The sequence below is a fragment of the Aspergillus glaucus genome, assembly GCF_001890805.1.
Source record: "Aspergillus glaucus CBS 516.65 unplaced genomic scaffold ASPGLscaffold_18, whole genome shotgun sequence".
Lineage (NCBI taxonomy): Eukaryota > Fungi > Ascomycota > Eurotiomycetes > Eurotiales > Aspergillaceae > Aspergillus > Aspergillus glaucus.
Genome location: NW_019170470.1, coordinates 358356 through 378879, shown reverse-complemented (window position 1 = coordinate 378879; position 20524 = coordinate 358356). Strand labels below are relative to the sequence as shown.

Sequence of the window (20524 nt, the reverse complement as noted above, 5' to 3'; positions counted from 1 at the left end):
AATAATAATAATAATAATAATAATAATAATAACAGTTATGTAACTACTACTACTACTACTTTAATATGGTTGCTGAACCCAAGGAGATGAAGTTGCCGGTTTGGCAAAGGGAATTTCTGGGGACAGACTTACGAATGAATGACGCAGTTCCGATGTGCAAAGAAAATGGAAAATAAGAAAATATTCTTGTACCCTGTCGGCAGACAATTGACTGACATGGCGATACTCAAGCCCTAACTTCCATATGCAAGCACGAGAGCAAGTATCATAAAATGAGTAATTTCAGGGAGACTGGGGAAATAAAAGCATATCATGTAGAACCCTGATAGATGAGTCAACAACCAGCGTTGCCCACATCAATCACAGGGCTCCTACAACTCAAAGAGAGACTAAGGACGCTTGTCAGCCGATACTGCTCGACAACCCAAAGAGCAAGACTTATATACCCGTGTCATAGTTAATTCTTGGTACATCCATATGAGTACATACGCGTACGAAGTTGACCCATTGCTTTCCCGTTATGAAATGTAGCTGGTTGGTGGTTTTCAACGTATTCAATGTGGACGTTGAGGGGCCATCTAGGATGTGCGTGCGAACTAAATTTTGTCCTATATTTCAGTCGAACAGCCGTGCTAATTCCAATCAATCGAGTAGTGAATACAGGTTGGTGGGTCTTCATCATATGCCCAGCCTTCGTCCCAATCACCAAATTTTAGCAACGGAAGTTTATTTATTTGTGGCGTTCGGTTGAGAAGCTGGGTAGCCAACAGCAGACGGGTCAGCACTGGTAGGGCTAAGACTAGATGACAAGGCAGGGGTACGACCAAAATTGCCCGGGGTTTGTGCATGCTGTGACGACTCATCCTATCACCCAAACAGTCTAAGCAGATGCACACCATCAACATCATGGTTGCTGAAAGAGTTGGATGTCATCTCTTCAAAAAGAGAAGAGGAAATCTATCCAGGGAAAAAGAGAGGCTTTATAGGCGTTTGTTTGACGTTGCTAATGTCTCGTCTGGCATATTGATGTCGTTTGTCTATGTCAGTCTTCGACGCAGCGTTGAGCTGTTGATGTGGCGTCGAACCGCCAAATAGCTGTCATCGTAGCCGTAGCCGTAGCCATAGCCGTCACAGGTGACCAGTTATTTTTTGACTGAGACACCCCATGTCCCTGACAGTATGGACATACAAGCAAATAAAATCTTTGATTATGACAATGTCTGGAGCTGGGCAGCCAGGCTTGGTCTGGTATCCAACTGGCTCATAACCTTCTTCTGTCACAAATCTGGCGCAGTGAGGCTAGCAAGCCTAAAGAGTAAGATTATCTGTATGACAAATCACCCCAAATAATGCATCACATATTCTTGCTGTTGCTCTCATTTCATTGGTCTGATCATGTCTTTTTTGTACAGTGTCTTCCTCTTGATGGGCTTTTGAAACATAGCCATTTTCTGCCTGGCACTCACAGCGCTTTATTTTTACCTCTTCATCTCAGAAGAAATTTCTTTTACCCATTGTCATCATCAGCGAACTGGGAAAGGAACAAGTGCGGAAGATTAATGGGAATAAGACAATTGAAAGATGTAATATAAGAAGAGTAAATGAAAGGAGTAATGGCCGATGGGATCTTGCTTCCATAGAATTGATTATTTTGAAGAGAGAGAAATACCTGCATTTATGGCTTTGTTGGGAACCCATCTTCATATTAATTTACAGTTGCCCTGAGTGTATGCTTCACTTAGAGTTCGCCACTCAGGATTCAGCTAGTCTCCATCAACTTTCTATTTGTGTCATCTCATATGGTAGGGTGAATGACCTCGGCAATTTTGAGGGCTGTTCATCAGATATGGCCGCCAAACTACCCACGCAATATAAAGGGGGGGGGGGGGGTGAGTAGCTCGGAGGCCACGTGACTGCTCATTGAGCGGTCATCCGTGATGTGAAATACTCACTGAGCAAGTCCCTGAGTATCCTCATTAAAGCGGCGGCGTCCAGAAAAGGAAAGCCACAGTCGCTCTAGAAAAACAGGTACGTATAGGTACATACATACTACAAGGTACGGAGCACCTATACAACAATTGTCTATTTGATAACTCGGTAATTTGTCAAAAGATAGCATAACTGGGCATGCAGCTAGTCCCCTTTATCATTACTTTTATTGCATAGAAGAAGTTATATACTTTTGATCCGTGTCCTCCGCCGTAATCATAAAAGAAGCAAGAAATAGAAGCTATCCTAATGCAATCACCAGAACACCATAACGAAGATGCAGCAGGGCATCATGCAAAGATTGAAAAGACATATTATGCAAAACAACTGAAAAGCACAAAGGAAATTGAAATCATTATGGCATGATAGGGCCAAACCCCTACAGGAAAATAAGTGGTATCACCAAACCCGAATCCCCCAATTGTATCCAAACCGCCGAAGTAAAATCCTGGAAACCCATTTAGAAGGGAGTTGAGGCAAAGTAAAATAAAGCAGCAAGAATGCTAAAAAAGAAAAAAAGAAGAAAGGAGAAGAAGAACTGTGTGGTTCTGATGTCCCTTATCGGAAGGAGACGATAGGGAATGTTTTTCGATCATGGACATTGAGGTGAAATTCGAATATACCATCCACAGTGGCGACGTATCTATACCTGGTCAGCTCTACTTCAGGGGACAAAAAAGAAGACAAAAACTTACAGTGTCCTTCCATCTGCTCCCCACCCAAGTCCAGCTGTACCGCCGGAGTCTTGGTCCCTATGCACATGGTAGTTTCTGTCGGGGAGCTCATTCAAGATATTCCGAATCCACCTAGGAGAGCGCTCAAACCCCAAGAGATGCGGGCGATGTCGCTGATCTCGTAGGCTGTTTCGGTTATGCGCCTCGTTGATTAATTGACGTTGCCGTCGAAGACGCTCCGCCGCCACGTTAGTCCGCAGTTCGGAGTTCAACAGACGTGGTGGTTCGTGACGACTCTCAGAAGTCGTTTCCTGCCGCTCAGCGCGCCTCGGAGCTGAGGTTGAACGCTGGATTCCACTAGGGTCGCCTGTACTCGAGTCGGACGTGCGCGTCGAGTTGTCTAATGTTGCTGGCTGGATTTCTGCAGGTGAAGCAGTCCAGCTAACTGTGATACTGGGTTGCGTTTCCGTATTCTCTGGATTATTGTGCGGTGAAATAATGGAACCCTGACGCCTCGTGCTTGAATGACGATGATCAGTATTATGGCCCACATAACTATCTCGCAATAGGTCGTGAAGAGGATCATTAGGACGAAGAGGCGAAGTAGGACGAGACGGACGGATACCGACATCCATGGCACCTGTGAGTCTGGAACGAGAAGAATGTGGGTGTAGGCTCGGTCTTCCTCCTCGGTCCGTCAGGCCCTCTTCCAATCTCGAAGTCCACCGCGCTGTGTTCAGAAATTCGACTATCAGTCTCTCTCTTTCCGTGAGGTCATGCATCGAACTCTCTCGCATTGATGAACGTTCAAGTCCGTCTCCTCGTTCATTCGAGGAACTTTCGATCGAATCCAGCATCGCACGCTGGGCCGCATCCATCTCATCGCGCGACTCGGGAAATGCCTGATTGAAGGCAAACCCTAATCCCTCTGACTCATCTAGAATAGGTTCTGTACGGACTTCCTGCAGGCTCGAATCCTTCGCGTCCAAATCAAGTATCTGTCGGCGTGTAAAGGCATGGCGGACATCTGCAATTCCTGCCCGACCGTTGTCTTCGATCCACACCAGGAGATCCCATGGCGTTGGTGAAAATATCATGGACCGCACAGCCCCGCCATCAAAGTGAGACCGAGAAGAGTGGAAATGGCATATTATCGAGCTCTTGTCGTAAAGGCCAAGTGGGCTTTCCCAAACCACCTGAACATTGAATATTGTAATCACCCCCGATTGTGATCCTATGGCGCACAGGTGACTAGACGGAGAAAAAGCGATGGTGAAACAACAGCCAGCATCGAACCGAGTGCCGATATCCATGTCCACGTGACGAATGAGGTTCCATTCCCATCCAGTGAGCTTTTCGCCATTCTCCGTGAGCACGGCAGTATCCAGGACGCGAGACACTTCGTAGAAATACGCGCGACTTTCATCACCGACGGCAGTGAGCAAGGACGAATCCGGTGACATAATCGCATAGTTCATGCATGACTGATGATGAAGGACCTTGAGGACCTTCCCACGGGTCAAGGAGTAAACGGTCACGGTCTTATCGTTATTGCTGGAAGAACATGTCAGAATGGTGTGGTGAAAATGCGACCTTCACATCAATGGATCGTACCTGAAAATTATCACATCTTCGTCTGCTAAGCCCTTCCCATCACCAGGTAAGCGGTGGAGGGCGACGGAATTGACTATGCTACCTCCAAACTTGTGGAGGTGCACATCCGGAAGTAGCCTTGAGTTTGAACGACGAGCCGATCCTGTTTCCTCACCATTGGGCCAGGGAGACGAGACCCTGCTTGGGGGGTCGAGATCAATGGGCAGCGCGCTATCCACTTCTGAAGGATGTGAAGCCGGCACATCATCATCCTGAACACGCACTCTCTGATCAGCGATTCGAATGAAAGCGCATTCTCCATTATCCGAACCTCCCACGCCAATCCATCCGTAGCCAGCAACGAGACATTTTGGCTCGAACGGTATGACGGCTATACTCTCTCGCTTGCGGGACTCAATGTGAATCGCATATATAACTTTGTCAACGACGACGTAAATCCTGTCGGGGTCGGCAGTACTGATATAGTTGCGAAGTTGCTGATGGCTACACGTAGCCGTTAGCGTTTTCGTTCAGCTTGATCCGGGTAGTGGGATCTGGTATACGGACAAATTAGGTATTTTAAAAGGGAAGAATCGCCGCTTGGTAGGAAGGATCAAAGACTCGGTCGGGCGTTCTCTATAGTAAACGCGCGGTTCAGGTCAGAATCGAACCACATAGAATAGGGTAAGTGACTAACAGAAGCGCATTATCCGAAGTCATGGTGAGCGCTCAAGGCCGTCGTGACATTGTTAGGTGGTGAGAGATAAGACAGTGCACGGTTGAAGGTGTGTCGCTTGACAAATGTCCAGATACGGAAAACACGCGGTGAGCGTATCCTCGGCTGTGTTGACGACACCAGCAGCCAGGACAATGAAGCAGAGCGAAGTGTATGATATGGATAATGTATTCAATTTTTCCCTCGCTGGTGACTGTATGCTAGTAACGTAGTATTGCTATGTTTCTCTGGACTTGGACTTGAGAGTGGTTGCGGCATTCGGAGACCCAAAGCCGGGGCGACGGATGATGTAATACTTGACACAAACGGTCAATCCGGGGAATGCAGCCGGTTGGTGTGCAAACCTGTCGATAAATACGCCGTAACTGCTGTCAATATTTGGATCCAGTCTGGAAGATGTTTCCTGTCTTACTCTAGAAAACGGGTTGGTCAATGTATATCCGAGTATGCCGGTCTTAAACGTGTCTATCTAGCAGATCAATGGCCAGTAGGGCTACTGCTCTGTTAGTACAGCAAACAATTTCTGATTACTTGGCTGACTTTTTTTTTTTTTTTTCGGTGTTTGCCATTTTCTTCATTGATTGTGCTGTGTTGTCTTTGTATAGAGATGAACTTTATGCCAACCAGACATGTATCCAACGTAGTATGCTCTGGTATTGCTGCCAGTGGATCAAATATATCGTCGAAGTCTACGGAGTACATACCCCTGGTAGTGTGGCACATCAAATAGAAGAGCCCTATGCCTCGTAGATCCTATTAGTTCGCCCGAAAAGGAAAGAAACTGAAACTGCTTAGACTGAGCCGTTGATGGGTCCGACAGTTCCACAGGATCTAGTGCGGAATCTTCTAGATCAATCGATGGGCTGGGTGTTGTGTTCTCTCTGTTGCTGTTCTGCTTACAGAGTATGCCCGTAAACATGAAAAGATATTCTGTGCATACATGGATACACTACTCTACTCTTATGGCCTAGATGTTAAGCTATAACCAGCTATATCTCAGGACCAAGCATTCAATAGCAATCTAAGTCCAAATCCATTATCTTCTTTGCTCTCAGTATCTCCGTATGTCCATTGAAAACCAACATAGTCAAATTCTGCTATAACTGCGAAATCGGTGCTGGTGGTTCGGAATAGGTTGCCACGGATGGCAAGAGGCACCATGCCCATAAAATAAATAGTATAAGCATGTCAAACTACGGAGTACATTCCATGATACCATACTGTATACTTTTCTTCGAAGCATTACTGCTATACCATTTCCTTATACTCTGTAGTAACCCTCCCACCCGAATGCAGCTCCGGACGAATCTCGGATGATTGGATGACGCAGTTACTCGGCTACCTCCAAAGGCGGTCTCGGCTATGATTGGCCCGTTCGCCGCTCTTCTACCAAGTTCGACAGCCCGGGCCGACGCTCTCCGGGCAATTTCTACGCTGCACCTGGTCCGTTCTCCCATTCTTTTTTCCTCTCTCTTGAAAAATTTCATCGTCTTCCTCTTCCACCCTCCACCTACCTCCCTCTCCTCCTCTTATATCATACTATTTGCTCCCCTCGATTGAATCGACTGGAGTACCTATATCTTTTCTTTCTCTCCCCCCTTGTGTTAATTACGTTTAATGACGATGCTCTCTTCCCGCTTCTGCCGCGCGGTAAGTTCGATGCTTCATCTGTGGGCAAAGGCAAACCAGACAGAAAGACTAACGTGCTCGATGATAGCTCCCCCGCGCTACCTCTTTCGCCCGTGCTCCCGCCTTCAGAGTCCCCGGTGCTATTCCCCGGAGATGGAACTCGACAGAGGGTGGTGAGGAGAAGGTTAAGGGCCAGGTCATTGGCATTGACCTTGGTATGTATTGCATCCCGCGGGGTCTCAGTCGAGGAGATTAGCTAACTCAATTGTTCACAGGTACCACTAACTCCGCTGTTGCTGTGATGGAGGGCAAGGCCCCCAAGATCATCGAGAACACTGAGGGTGCCAGAACAACACCATCGGTTGTCGCTTTCGCTCAGGATGGCGAGCGTCTGGTCGGTATCGCTGCTAAGCGCCAGGCCGTTGTCAACCCCGAAAACACTCTTTTCGCCACCAAGCGTCTCATCGGTCGCAAGTTCACCGACGGTGAGGTCCAGCGTGACCTGAAGGAGGTTCCCTACAAGATTGTTCAGCACACCAACGGTGACGCCTGGGTTGAGGCTCGTGGCCAGAAATACTCGCCCTCGCAGATTGGTGGTTTCACCCTCCAGAAGATGAAGGAGACTGCCGAGAACTACCTCAGCAAGCCTGTCAAGAACGCTGTCGTTACCGTTCCCGCCTACTTCAACGACTCTCAGCGCCAGGCCACCAAGGACGCCGGTCAGATTGCCGGTCTCAACGTCCTCCGTGTTGTTAACGAGCCTACTGCCGCCGCTCTTGCCTACGGTTTGGAGAAGGAGGCTGACCGTGTCGTCGCCGTCTACGATCTTGGTGGTGGTACCTTCGATATCTCCGTTCTGGAGATCCAGAACGGTGTGTTCGAGGTCAAGTCCACCAACGGTGACACCCACCTTGGTGGTGAGGACTTCGATATTCACCTTGTTCGCCACATTGTGCAGTCTTTCAAGAAGGACTCTGGTCTCGACCTCGCCGGTGACCGCATGGCTATCCAGCGTATCCGTGAGGCTGCTGAGAAGGCCAAGATTGAGTTGTCCTCTTCTCTCCAAACTGAGATCAACCTTCCTTTCATCACTGCCGACGCCAGCGGTGCCAAGCACATCAACCAGAAGATGACCCGTAGCCAGCTTGAGGCTCTTGTTGATCCTTTGATCAGCCGCACCATCGACCCCGTCCGCAAGGCCCTTAAGGACGCCAACCTCCAGTCCAGCGAGATCCAGGACATCATCCTCGTTGGTGGTATGACCCGTATGCCCAAGGTCACCGACTCTGTCAAGTCGATGTTCGGCCGTGAGCCCGCCAAGTCGGTCAACCCTGACGAGGCTGTCGCCATTGGTGCTGCTGTCCAGGGTGCTGTCCTGTCTGGTGAGGTTACCGACATTCTCCTGCTCGACGTCACCCCTCTCTCTCTCGGTATCGAGACCCTCGGTGGTGTCTTCACCCGTCTGATCAGCCGCAACACCACCATCCCCACCAAGAAGTCTCAGACCTTCTCCACCGCCGCTGACTTCCAGACGGCTGTCGAGATCAAGGTCTTCCAGGGTGAGCGTGAGCTTGTCAAGGACAACAAGTTGCTCGGTAACTTCCAGCTCGTCGGAATTCCTCCTGCCCACCGTGGTGTTCCTCAGGTCGAGGTCGCCTTCGACATTGATGCCGACTCCATCGTCCACGTCCACGCCAAAGACAAGTCCACCAACAAGGACCAGTCCATCACCATTGCCTCTGGCTCTGGTCTCTCTGATGCTGAGATCCAGTCGATGGTTCAGGATGCCGAGAAGTATGGTGCTGCGGACCAGGAGCGCAAGGCTGCCATTGAGGCTGCCAACCGTGCTGACAGTGTCCTGAATGACACTGAGAAGGCTCTCAAGGAGTTCGAGGACCGCCTCGACAAGACTGAGGCTGAGCAGATCCGTGAGAAGATTGGCACTCTCCGCGAGTTCGTCGCCAAGAACCAGTCTGGTGAGGGTACTGCCACCGCCGAGGAGCTCAAGCAGAAGACCGACGAGCTCCAGACCGCCAGCTTGACCCTCTTCGATAAGATGCACAAGGCCCAGTCTGAGCAGCAGCAGCAGCAGCAGCCGCCTCAGGGTGGTGAGGGTGAGAACAAGGCTTAAATGTACCAACATTGATGAACCTGTACTTCTTTTTTTTCCCTTACCCAAAAATCTTGTATAATCTCTTCTCTTCGTGATGTTTGCATTATGTCTCCTATACAGCCTTCTCACTTTCTCCCCTTGAACTCGCTCCTACTATCACGATATGTACACATAGTTGATTTTGATTTTGTTGCCATGGTGTATCGGTGTTTTTTTTTTTTTTTTTCTTTTTTTTTTTGTGCAATGGTTTACTCTCCGCTTGCTTTTTTTTTTCTATGATGTCGGGATCTGATTCAGCATAACGTTGAACTACTTTTTTTTTTCTTTTTTTTTTCTCTTTTCGTGTTGTTCTGAGCGGATATCCGTTGGAAAGACACTTGTAACTTAATGAGTTTACGGCAGGGGACGGGCCCCAAAAAGGCGAAAGGAAAAGTGGTGGGTTTTACGGAGCATGGGATGATAGAATCAGAAAAGTCTCCTCTCGATTCAAATGGTTCTTTTGCGTAGTGCAGAGCAGAGCACTCTACTATTCCTATGTACAGGTAAAGTACGGAATACGGGGTAGACTAAGGATAAGCCTTGCGTTGTTCTGTTTTTATTTAATACTCCGGGATATGATAGAGACCAACTGCAGAGTCATGAAAATGGATCGGAGGTGTCTAGCAAAAAGAACCCCAACTAACTCGTCCTTTTGTCACAGATATGCAGTCAAAGTTTAGGAATGTTTCTGGTGGGCTTCTTTCGCCTCCACTCTCCCTAAAAGGACAAATCAGATGGGTACACAACGACATCCGTCGGGGCTTTTGCTTGAGTGGGCAGCTTGGAGCAAAACCGGATCTGTGCAGTCTGTGCAGAACGATAGCTTTTTAGTACGGAGTACGGAGTACATATGTAGATGTGAAGAGATTGTTGTCTCTCCCCTGGCAGAACCAATGGGATTGCCTCCCTGAGTTTTTCCAAGGAATGCAGAGATTATTGATTGAGATTCTCCACTAGTGATTGGAGGGGATTTTCTGGATGCAATTTTGGGTTCCAGAGTTGGTTTTTATTTTTATTTTTATTTTTTTTTTTTTTACGGAGTACAGTACGGAGAACTCTGTACCTGAACCGATTCTCTTTGTGGGATCCCCTTAATTTACATGATTGACTGGATGTGTTTCATAGTAATCTATCGATTCATGCTTGCATCTTCGCTGTACGAAGTACTTAGTACGGAGTAGTATTACAGTCTTCTATGATCTTCCACAGCCAATCTCTGGGGACATATCACATGATCGCACACGGCAGACGCTGATTGGCTGTGTATAAATAATCAAGCTTGATTTATTTGGATCAGGAGTCAGTCATAGTTGTGAATACACATACACCATGGTACTTGGAAGTACACAATAACATCTATCATCTATCAAGTAGCACTAGTAGTAGACTCTTGCACAATAATACTACTACAGAGTATGTACAAGGAGAAGTACTACCACTGACAAGTACACAGTAGTGCTACTACACAGTAATAATCAATAAATAATACTGGTGAGAACTATTAATATGAAGGCACTAGTTCCATGGTCTGGTTTGTTGTCCCTCCACTTTTTTTTTATTAGTCGGGCGATTATTGTTGACACTAGTTCAACAAGGAACAGAAAAAGAATCCCGTGTCTGTCTTTCGTTCGTTTCGATTTGCTGTTGATCCCTTGCTCTTTCGCTCTCTCTAAATTTCTGCCGGAGATTTGTCGACATTTGACTCTCCCCCAAAAACGGGCGAGGTGCAGACGCTTTGCAGTTGTATTTTTAATTTTAGTTCATTATTATTGTTATTATTATACTACCCACATTTCTTCTTTCTTTTCTTTAATTCCTGACTGGTGGCTACTCGAATCTAGTCCCCCCCCTCCAAAACTGTCCAAGTGCAGGTAAGTCCAGTTTAGGATCTAACCCCCCCCCCTCTTCACTCTCTACTATTCTATCCCTCTTTTTGTTCTTTTCTTTGATCTGACATCCTCTGTCTGCAGTCTATGATTGCAACTTCAACCATCTCTGAATCCAATCCAGACTGTATCTACAGTCATTATGACGGTTGCTGCACCTCCAGTCCCTTCCACCACTCTGCATGAGAATGGTCCCGTCCATGCTCACGGCCCCGTCAATCCCATGACGCTGCCTCGCTTCCATCCTATCGCCATGAATCCCAATCAGCATATGCCCCCCGATCCCGCCATGCAACATCACTTCCGTCCGTATCCTCCTCCCCCGCCGCCGCAGCAACATCCTCATCTCCCTCATTCGGCGCAGGAGCCGGGCCTGCATCCGTCTCATATAGAGCACATTGAAGCCCGGTTGAGGCAATTGGAAAACGAAGAGGCGGTGCGTATGGCTACGAGGAGTCAACTGCTTGCTATTCGTAAGCGGGAGGATGAGGAATTTCGTCGGATGACGGAGAATGCAGAGGCTGAAGAAGAGGTATTCACTTTCGACAAATTAGATTGCAAAAGTAAGAAGACTGACAGACGTAGGACCTCCGGAGACAACGGAAACGACTCAAGAGAGAATCTATGGGTATTGGGGTAAATGGATCAATGGACTCGCCGCCTCTGCGGCCAACACCTCCGCGTCGATTGTCCGAAACGAATGCTGCGACGACACTGGCGTTTTTCAAGCAGCAGACCCCTCCGGATCCTCGTCCACTTCCTACTCCTCCGTCTCAAGCTCCGTCGCACCCTCACGCTCATCCTCATCCTCATGCACACCCAGCACACCCGCATCAGCATCAGCACCAGCACCAGCCGCAACCTCATCCTCACCCTCACCCTCACGCACATCCGCATCCGCATGCTCATCCACACCATGTTCAAGTCCATCCTGCTGCTCCACAGGCTGCACCTTTACCGCCTCAGCCTCATCATCCGGCCCCCTTTGATCCATCAAGTGGCTCCATCCGTAAAAAGCAGAAGTATACGATAAAAAACGTCGAAGCCTGGGGCGAACGTCACGGACGTCCCGCAGCTCATGACCCCTCCGGCCGTGCACTGTGGAAACGTCCCTCGGATGGAAACCTGGTCTACCTGACGTGCCCTATCCCCGGGTGCGGGAAAGCGGACTTTGTTACACTGCATGGCTTCATGTGTCACCTGACCAAGAAGCACAAAGACCGTACTCTGGGAAGCCAGTCACGAGCCTTGGAAGTTTGTGGTGTAGTCTATGATCCGAATGCCCCCCTGCCCCCCGTCCGGATGGTGCAGCGGGCCTCTACAGAAGAAAGCAGGTTGGAATCCAACCAGGCAGACGGCGACGGATACCCGCAGGAAATGGAATATTCGACAGGCTCTGATGAGGAAGAGGATCAAGACATGTATGCGGTTAAAACAGAAGCCGCAGATAATCCGGAGCAGCAGACACGGATAGAACAGTCTATCCCCGCATTGCCCGCCGCGGCACCATCTAATACGAACGGGTCGATCAAGCAGTCGATTTCGTCTATTATTGATAATCCTGAATCGACGGCACCGCCGCCATCTAGCGAGACGCCAGCATCTGCTTCCCAGGAGCAGACCACACCAGTCAAGGAGAAGATCGAACCGACCGAGCCTTCTTCAGACCGAGAACCGAGTGAAACCAAAGAAGCCGAGGTAAAAACCGAGGCAAAATAATAATCTCTTCTCTTGGATAACTATATGTCGCATTGCAGATTTATAATACCCGGTTTTGTACATTTGGGTGGATATTTGTATGTTTAATAGTAATGTCTCAATGAGCTTGTTGATAGACGGAGGCAGTCTGTTTTGTTTTGCATATTTTTGTCATCTACTTGCACATTCAGCTTAAAATATCTATGAATCGATTTATCTAGATAACAGAACTATGCATCATCCCTCAGAACCAGTAAATGAAGCGTGTAACCCGTTCCGCCCTTCAATCCCTCCCCGAGAATCTCATCACTCAACCTCCAGACCCAAAATGTCTTGAGCGTTTCTTCCAACCACGCCTCGAATACATCCGGAGTGCGCTGTTTTTGGGCGATTATGCAGATCGTAGGATTCTTCCCCTTCTCGTCAGTGGCCTTGTCAGGGTGATATGCAGGCCGTAAACGACAGATATCTACACAAGTCCGAACAAACGGCGCGACGAGGGCTTCATTGTAGACGCAATCACAGGACAGAAGCAAGTCAAAGCCGTTGTCTTCCTCATCGTTCTCAGGGGCTATCCCAACACTCCTCTTCAACAAGTCCGGCGCATCCAGCTCCCAATCAAGCGAGGTAAAGAAGATGTTCGACTCCTCAGACTGTACCTGCTTCGACGCCCCCTTCTTCTTCCCACCCTTCCCCTTCGAGACCCCGGACTTCAGTTTATACGCAATACCCTTATTCTCATCAAGATTCTCCCTCAATAACCGATGCACATACTCCTGATCCGTAGCAACATAATGCTGCACCGCAGGCCCCAAAGAAAGCGCCACGAGCCCCGCTATCCCACACCCAAGCTCAACAACCGTCTTCCCCGAAGCCGGCTGCAACGGTGAATCAGGATGCGTCCACAGCGGATTCGACGTAAGCCCCGAAATCCATTCCGCAAAAAGTGGCGTTATCTTCCACAGCACCGCACCAGTCGTCCCACCAGCCCTCGACGAAGAAAGTAACGAAGGCGACTGCTGGATAGTATACTCCTTCCCGTGGATGGTCACCTCGAGGGAGTGCGCGCGGGAGTCGACGAAGCCTAGATTGGTGGTTGGGATTTCTTGGGCGAACAGGAGAAAGGATTCTATTGGATTTGTTTTTTCTCATTCATCAGACTTGCATCCATTGGAAAGCTAGGCGTTGTGGTGTGTTGTTTTTGTTTGTCTGCATACGCTATTTACGGGTGATGTACGTACCCTCTTCGGTGTCCTCGACCGGGTGGCCGAGGGATGAGAGGAATTCGTTCATAGCAGTGTTCTTTATGGTTTAGGGTTGTATTGGGTAGTTGTGTTATGCTGCCCAAGTGTGTTACTTTCCATGGGAGTGAAAATTGATAGACTACAGACGCTGTGATTGGTTGGATATAATGGATCACATTAGGACACGTGACCCAATACATATATTTTGACTCAAACGGACTGAAACAATGCAGAACAGAGTGAAATGAGCTATCAGAATGCATCTTGACTCTATCTATATCCCATTTAATGTATCTAATCTGCTATGCGACTGCGCTGTAGAGTTAAAGCAAGTAGGGATAGGGTTGTTGGGCGAAAATCCCAACAAAAACGTTAGTTCAGATAGCCGCCGAGGTTACCGCATGCGTTCTATGCCTGAGCTGAGTTCTTTGTCTGGTGCAGCTTGTACTTGTATTATCTAACTGCGCGTAGGAATAGGGGTGAGTGGAAAGAAACTGTACATAGAGTAGTTATTTGAAAGGCACTCTATTTAGAATAAGTATCAATTGCGGTATCCGTACATACAAAAATCGAGCTCCAGTTGTCTTAAAATTAAAGCTGCCGCGGCAAATTGCGTCAGTGGTTAATTCTCTACGGCAGCCCAGCCACCGGCACTGACCTCATTGCGCTGACAGTCCAGCTTTCGGCGGCGCATCGCTCAGCCAGTGTCTTCTCCCCTCTTGATCTTCCAACTCTATTCCTTTTCTTTATATTGCTCCGCCGTTCTCTCTTTTTTTTTTTTTTCTCTTTCTGTTTCCCGGAAAGAATTATACCACAGCGGTCCGTTTTTGTTATTTTGCTGGACCGTGATCTAAGGTACGACGACGACTGACTTCATACATAGCCGGCTATTCTGCGCTGGCACCACTGGCTATTTACTTGATTTTTGCTGACCATCTTTCTGCTTCTTCAGTTTCCTAAGATACCCCCCTAATCATCCCATAAACCGCCACAATGTCCAAAACAGACATCAACCTCCAACCCAAGATGGCCAAAAAGCCTCCGTTCTCCGTCGAAGTCCCCGGCGCCGAACCCGTCCAAGGCGAGACCAAGCCCCGCCGTCACCTCCGCTCCAAAGACGGTCTGATCCTTCGTCCTGCCCCAGATGTCGGCACCACCTACGATGTCTTCAGACGGTCCGCGCGGCTGTTCGGAAACGCAAAGGCCGTTGGTACCCGGAAGCTGATCAAGACGCACGTCGAGAACAAGAAGGTAAAGAAGGTGATTGACGGGGCTGAGCAGGAGGTGGATAAGAAGTGGACGTATTTCGAGATGAGCGGGTACCAGTACAAGAGTTTTGTGGAGTATGAGCAGTTGGCGCTGCAGTTGGGTGCTGGGTTACGGAAGTTGGGGTTGGAGAAGGATGGTAAGATTCATCTTTATGGTGCTACCAGGTGAGTTCATTTCCCGCGCCCAGGATGTAAAGAGAGGAGCTAATTGAATAGTGCAAACTGGTTGGCCGTGTCTCACGGTGCTGCGTCGCAGTCGGTTACTATTGTCACCGCTTATGATACCCTGGGTGAAGCAGGATTGAAGCATTCGCTCAAGCAAACCTCCAGTACCGCCATTTTCCTCGACCCTGTTCTGATCCCCTCGCTTCACAACGTTTTCAGCGATGTCAAGTCGATCAAGCACGTTATTTACAACACCGACCAGGAGCCCAAGCAGGAGGATCTGGACAAGCTCAAGTCCGATTTCGACTATCTCAACATCATGAGCATCGAAGACTTGCGGAAATCTGGCGAGGAGAACCCGGTTGACCCTGTCCCGCCGGCGCCGGAGGACCTTTGCTGTATCATGTACACCTCTGGATCGACCGGTCCGCCAAAAGGTGTTCCTTTGACGCACGCCAACGTCATTGCTGCCAGTAAGTTCCTATCCTTTATCCTGATTGCACTAAAGAATGCTAACCATGATAGCCGCCGGTGTCAACGAGATTGTCGGCGATTACATCGGCCCATCCGACACCTTGCTCACGTACCTCCCGCAAGCCCACATCCTCGAGTTCATGTTCGAGAACCTGTGTCTGTTCTGGGGTGGTACCATGGGATACGGTAACCCGCGTACGCTGTCCCAAGGCTCGATGCGCAACTGCAAGGGCGACATCGAGGAGCTCAAGCCGACGATTCTTGTCGGTGTTCCTGCTGTCTGGGAAACGGTGAAGAAGGGTGTGTTGGGCCAGTTGAACAAGAACAGCTTTTTGGTCAAGAGTCTTTTCTGGGGTGCCATGTCCGCCAAGAACTTTTTGCTGTCGACTGGCCTCCCTGGTTCCGGTTTTGGAACATGGTTTTTGGACAACATGATCTTCAAGAAACTCAAGGAAGCTACTGGTGGTCGTCTGCGGATCGTCATGAATGGTGGTGGTCCGATCTCGAAGGACACTCTGCAGTTCCTGTCCATGGCTATTGCGCCGATGATTAGCGGATACGGTCTGACGGAAACGTCTGCCATGGGTGCTCTCAACGACCCGATGGCCTGGAACCCCAACGCTCTCGGTGAAATCCCCGCGTCGGTGGAGGTTAAGCTGGTCGACTTCCCTGACGCCGGATACCTGACCAAGAACAACCCGCCGCAAGGAGAGATCTTCATCCGCGGAGGCAGTGTGACATCGCACTACTGGGAGAACGAAGAAGAAACCAAGTCCGCATTCGCTGAAGGCGACTGGTTCATGACCGGCGACATCGGCGAGTTCGACAAGTACGGCCACCTGCGGATCATCGACCGAAAGAAGAACCTGGTCAAGACTCTGAACGGTGAATACATTGCCCTCGAGAAGCTCGAGTCCGTGTACCGCTCGTCGCCCATCGTCGGTAACATCTGCGTCTACGCTGCCGAGGACCAGGCGCAGCCGATCGCCATCATCGTGCCGGTCGAAGCCGCCTTGAAGAAGGTGGCTGCGGAGAGCAAGGTCAGCGGTGGTGAGACTGTGGAATCGCTTGTTCAGAACGAGGACCTCAAGTCTGCTGTGTTGAAGCAGTTGCAGAACACCGGTCGGACCCTTGGTCTTAAGGGTATTGAGATTATCAGTGGTGTTGTGTTGTCGGATGAGGAGTGGACTTCTCAGAACGTAAGCCCCCCCATTCTACTATTCCCGTCCGTTGTTGATGGAATGCTAACTGACGTCCGTAGGGCTATATGACTGCTGCCCAGAAGTTGCAGCGCAAGAAGATCCTCAACAGACACCAGGATGACGTCAACAAGGCATACGGCAAGAAATAATGAGTAGTTAGATGCTTACGCTTATGCTTACGCTTACGCTTATCTGCTTGCTTTTGTTTGTTAGTTAGTACCCTGTTAGTATACCAGTTAGTCATGCAGTTTTGATGGACGACTTGACCGTACCTATACTCAAAAGTAAACGCACTAACCCAATTAGTAAAACCCGCCAAGCCCATCTTATCGCATCGCATCCATCTCCAAATCTCCATCTCCGCCTCCTCCGAACTTCCCTCTAGAAAATACCAATATGTCCCTTTGGCAGTACGTCCTTCCCTCCTTCACTCACCCATTACCCCCCGAATCAACAACTAATAATCCCCGAAAAACAGATCATACCGCTCCCTAACCCCCCGCACACGCGCGCTCTTCGGGATAGGCCTGGTCGCCTGGGCCTCGGTGGGACTATGGACAACACCGCAGGTCGAGGGGGCGCTGGGGATGACGGCTAGCGAGAAAGAGAAGGAGGAGTTGGAGAGGAAGATGGCGGTGAGGGTGGAGAGGGTTGAGAGGGGGTAGTATTGGCATGGAGGACTGGTGATTTGGGAGTGGACGGGCGAGAGGGATATGTGATACCCAGGCACAGAGGGATATACTGATGGGATAAGCAGGATGGAGGGGTATTGTAAGTGGTTAATTGGATTGATTAATTTTTTCTTTTTATGGTGCTGATTGTATTGGACTGGGTTGTAGATACACAGTCCGTGCAGAGTATGTACTCTACTCTATTTGGATCAGATAAATAATGATAACGAAGTAAGATCAAGCACTTTAAACTCCACCTAATAACGAGTCGACTGTTGCTAACGGTAGCATAGATCCAAGGTCTACAAAATAAACCTCGTCTTTGGTCTGATATCACACCTTTATCCAGGAAGCAAGCGATGTTTCGGGCTACACATGTGAGATAGGGGTTTTTTTTTTTTTTTTTTTCGTGGAATCGTCCATCATTCTCGAGGATAAGAATATTCGCCATCCTTAGTTTCGTAGATGGTTTTAATGCCATTGTGGAGGTGAGTTGCTTATGGACTTTGCAAGCAGGCTCACCATGCCGAAGTGGCTCCAAGTGTATCATGTAGCTTGCATCGCCCAGCCCTAGCATCATTCACTCTTCTCCTGGATACCTTTTCTCTACTGCTAGGTTATTTTCCTTTCACTGAGCTTTTACTTCTACTAGTAGTTCTCATATTCCAAGTTTTCTCCTCCTTTCTCTTTCTCTCTCCCCAAATTCGACGGCTACGTCCTCCCGCGCACATATGGCGAGCACGCACATTGATATCCTGGCCCTCGCGAGCAACAACAATAATGGATCAAATACCGGTCCCGAAACAAACTAAAATGCCCCAGCCTACCATATACTTTAGCAGGAGGAGCTTACAGACACTGACTCCGTCAGTGTGTCGGTGCTTCTATCAAGCGCAGTCGGTCTTTCTTGGAAAGCAACCATTAGGTCGGCACCTTCCTGCAAAAGGATCCCTCAATGCTCCTCATCATTCCTGGGCCTCTTCTCCTGTTTCATTTTTCATCCCATCTGCATAGATGGCGGCTCAAAGATTTTCACCGCAAACGTCGAACAATATGAGAGAAAGTTGTTCAAGATCAATTGCACCAGAATGCCATTTTCTGCTGGGCTTGATGACGAGAGAAGGAGGATTGACAAGGTGCTGCGCAATGACAAGCTTAGAGATATGATTGTCGTTCTGCTCGGCGACAACCTGAAAGAGGAGATGCAGAAGATCGTTGTGGGGTCGGCGGCGGCGGCGGCGGTGGTGGTGGTGGTGTTGCTCCCGCCGTTCCTCGATGATATACCAAGTCGATTTTTCAAGTTGTCGGCATGCCCATTAGAGGCCACTTTGATCAAACGGAATAATTCGTCCCTGATTCCCTATTTGAAGTACCGCTACCACAGACTATATGATTAACATAGATAACGGCTTTTAGAAACTATACGACGTATGAAACAGGGTTGTGAACGTGGGATATGCAACGCTAGAATCACCATTCAGCTACTGAAGAGAACCGATTCTCAGGAATCCGATCCAGTATATCGATAACATAAAGCTGGATTCCCGGGCGTGCTACTGGAATCCAAATGGTCGCTTTTTTTTTTTTTTTTTTTTTTTGATATGCGTTCTTCAATGAGATCGCTCAGGCAATTCTACAAGGCATATCAAATTGAGATCATCACAATGCCTAGATGAATGATACGAACACAAAATTCCTGGAAGATGATTTGGTACGTGTTACCTTGATCTGGCTGTGGCTGATAGATGACCACAGAATGCCAATTTGGACAAGCGATGCTTAGATGTCAATCATCGTGGTGTCTATTCTCTCCGGCCGGCCTTTACCATGTCGCTACCATTGACCCAGGCGATGGTTTAGAACGTGCGCGAAATTATGAAGAGATGATAAACTGCGCGAGACGTTTACCACCAAGCAGACGTGACGAGGCAATAGAGATAGGAACAGAACTCTGAGGGTCTTGGAAGATCAATGCGGTTGGTAACTATCATCCGAGAATGCACTTGCGCTTGCAATGTCTGTAGCTGTTGAACAGCAAGTTATTGTGTTCGTGACTATAGATGGTGGAGAGGATTGGGGGGCTAATTGGATTGATATTTTCTTTTTATGGTGCTGATTGTTGATTTGGTAGATACACAGTCCGTGCAGAGTACGGATCTAACAAATAATTATATCAAAGATCAAGCAATATAAGCACACTATCTGATAAAGTCTGAACTATCGCTAATAGTAGTATAGATAAAAACATTCAAAATGGACCATAACAAACCCCGACGCACCCTCAACCTATCCTAAACCCGAGGCCGAGGTCTGGGCTGTGACTGAATGGCCCAAAAATGCTATGATGTACAATACATAACACATAATACATCATGCAGTTACCAGCTACATATGCACATAATACGAGTGGCCTGTTTTTCTGCTGTGCAACGTTGGCATCGTCATATCCAGATCCCGGGTTCCAGATCTAGATTCCGACTTCGATTCTGGATTTAGTTAGGTCATGTGTGACTGTACCGTACCGGCTGCGTGGCTGGGATTTGGACAGGGACAGGGACAGGGACAGGGACAGGGACAGGGGCAGGGGCAGGGATCGGGTAGGATAAGATTAAGTATTTTGGTATCGATCCTAATGGGCATGTTGCAATCTACATAGTGCAGGGTATGAATGGAAACAAGTGTTATTTCAGGACGGGTTAAAAAAGCAAGCTTCTCTCCGTTTGTTGCTTCTAATGATAGTCGGATCAAGACCAATCATCTTCGATTGACGGAATGTGTCTATACATGCGAACTTCGTCTCCGAATACGTACTATCAAAAGATAGACTGAGCGTGTGTGAGCATCTAACCGTTCTCTATTCTTAGCGAGCTGCCGTTGAATAGCGGCTTCTCACTTTCCAGCTATTGCTCGACATAGCGAAAGAAGCAAGCAGCTTCGACCTAGACTGTATAGCCGAGTGTGCTCCATGTAGATCAATTAATTGCATAGTCTGACCTACGTAAAATCTGTTTCTTGGAATGAATGACTCGCCTCTGGGACTTGACCTTCTCTGGTCTTCTGTAGAAAGACACGCTTGACGGCTCTGTTGATCGCGATTGAGGGTCGTATTTGTCATGCACGCTTTGCATGATATTCTGATCTGA

General features: G+C 48.5%; 7 protein-coding genes across 7 annotated transcripts; 5 read left to right on the top strand and 2 right to left on the bottom strand.

Annotated features, from left to right (window-relative positions):
• Positions 1-2123: 2123 nt before the first annotated feature.
• Positions 2124-5179, bottom strand: ASPGLDRAFT_60118 (uncharacterized protein). Its single transcript, XM_022548424.1, has 5 exons — positions 4954-5179; positions 4824-4892; positions 4278-4760; positions 2685-4217; positions 2124-2632 (listed from the first exon to the last, which is right to left on the bottom strand). Exons 1-5 carry the CDS (start codon positions 4974-4976, stop codon positions 2548-2550), a joined length of 2193 nt encoding a protein of 730 aa, XP_022398336.1. The 5' UTR covers positions 4977-5179; the 3' UTR covers positions 2124-2547.
• Positions 5180-6498: 1319 nt separating this feature from the next.
• On the top strand, positions 6499-8943 carry ASPGLDRAFT_176686 (Hsp70 family protein). Its single transcript, XM_022542878.1, has 3 exons — positions 6499-6642; positions 6710-6836; positions 6897-8943. The coding sequence occupies exons 1-3, from the start codon at positions 6610-6612 to the stop codon at positions 8750-8752; spliced, it is 2016 nt and encodes a 671-aa protein (XP_022398335.1). The 5' UTR covers positions 6499-6609; the 3' UTR covers positions 8753-8943.
• Positions 8944-10801: 1858 nt separating this feature from the next.
• Positions 10802-12378, top strand: ASPGLDRAFT_131828 (uncharacterized protein; the record flags this gene model as incomplete). The annotated part of the gene is made up of 3 exons (XM_022541080.1): positions 10802-11191; positions 11245-11410; positions 11585-12378. 3 exons carry the CDS (start codon positions 10802-10804, stop codon positions 12376-12378), a joined length of 1350 nt encoding a protein of 449 aa, XP_022398334.1.
• Positions 12379-12587: 209 nt separating this feature from the next.
• On the bottom strand, positions 12588-13698 carry ASPGLDRAFT_176680 (S-adenosylmethionine-dependent methyltransferase; the record flags this gene model as incomplete). Its single annotated transcript, XM_022542877.1, has 2 exons — positions 13599-13698; positions 12588-13486 (listed from the first exon to the last, which is right to left on the bottom strand). Exons 1-2 carry the CDS (start codon positions 13648-13650, stop codon positions 12588-12590), a joined length of 951 nt encoding a protein of 316 aa, XP_022398333.1. The 5' UTR covers positions 13651-13698.
• Positions 13699-14368: 670 nt separating this feature from the next.
• On the top strand, positions 14369-17144 carry faa4 (long-chain fatty acid-CoA ligase FAA1). The gene is made up of 5 exons (XM_022542876.1): positions 14369-15034; positions 15086-15507; positions 15560-16707; positions 16770-16933; positions 17017-17144. Exons 1-4 carry the CDS (start codon positions 14595-14597, stop codon positions 16857-16859), a joined length of 2100 nt encoding a protein of 699 aa, XP_022398332.1. The 5' UTR covers positions 14369-14594; the 3' UTR covers positions 16860-16933; positions 17017-17144.
• On the top strand, positions 17107-17375 carry ASPGLDRAFT_37945 (uncharacterized protein; the record flags this gene model as incomplete). The annotated part of the gene is made up of 2 exons (XM_022544882.1): positions 17107-17120; positions 17189-17375. 2 exons carry the CDS (start codon positions 17107-17109, stop codon positions 17373-17375), a joined length of 201 nt encoding a protein of 66 aa, XP_022398331.1.
• A 1094-nt stretch (positions 17376-18469) lies between these two features.
• ASPGLDRAFT_28006 (uncharacterized protein) lies at positions 18470-18778 on the top strand (the record flags this gene model as incomplete). Its single annotated transcript, XM_022543713.1, has 1 exon — positions 18470-18778. The coding sequence occupies one exon, from the start codon at positions 18470-18472 to the stop codon at positions 18776-18778; it is 309 nt and encodes a 102-aa protein (XP_022398330.1).
• Between the last annotated feature and the right edge of the window lie 1746 nt (positions 18779-20524).

Coding starts and splice junctions, on each gene's coding strand:
- ASPGLDRAFT_60118 (XM_022548424.1), bottom strand. CDS start 4,976: ATGACTTCGGATAATGCGCTTCT. Junction 4,893..4,953: donor ACTTCGGATAATGCGCTTCT/GTTAGTCACTTA, acceptor CGTTTACTATAG/AGAACGCCCGACCGAGTCTT. Junction 2,633..2,684: donor GGAGCAGATGGAAGGACACT/GTAAGTTTTTGT, acceptor GACCAGGTATAG/ATACGTCGCCACTGTGGATG.
- ASPGLDRAFT_176686 (XM_022542878.1), top strand. CDS start 6,610: ATGACGATGCTCTCTTCCCGCTTCTGCCGCGCG. Junction 6,643..6,709: donor CTTCCCGCTTCTGCCGCGCG/GTAAGTTCGATG, acceptor GCTCGATGATAG/CTCCCCCGCGCTACCTCTTT. Junction 6,837..6,896: donor GGTCATTGGCATTGACCTTG/GTATGTATTGCA, acceptor AATTGTTCACAG/GTACCACTAACTCCGCTGTT.
- faa4 (XM_022542876.1), top strand. CDS start 14,595: ATGTCCAAAACAGACATCAACCTCCAACCCAAGATGGCCAAAAAGCCT. Junction 15,035..15,085: donor CATCTTTATGGTGCTACCAG/GTGAGTTCATTT, acceptor CTAATTGAATAG/TGCAAACTGGTTGGCCGTGT. Junction 15,508..15,559: donor CGCCAACGTCATTGCTGCCA/GTAAGTTCCTAT, acceptor TAACCATGATAG/CCGCCGGTGTCAACGAGATT.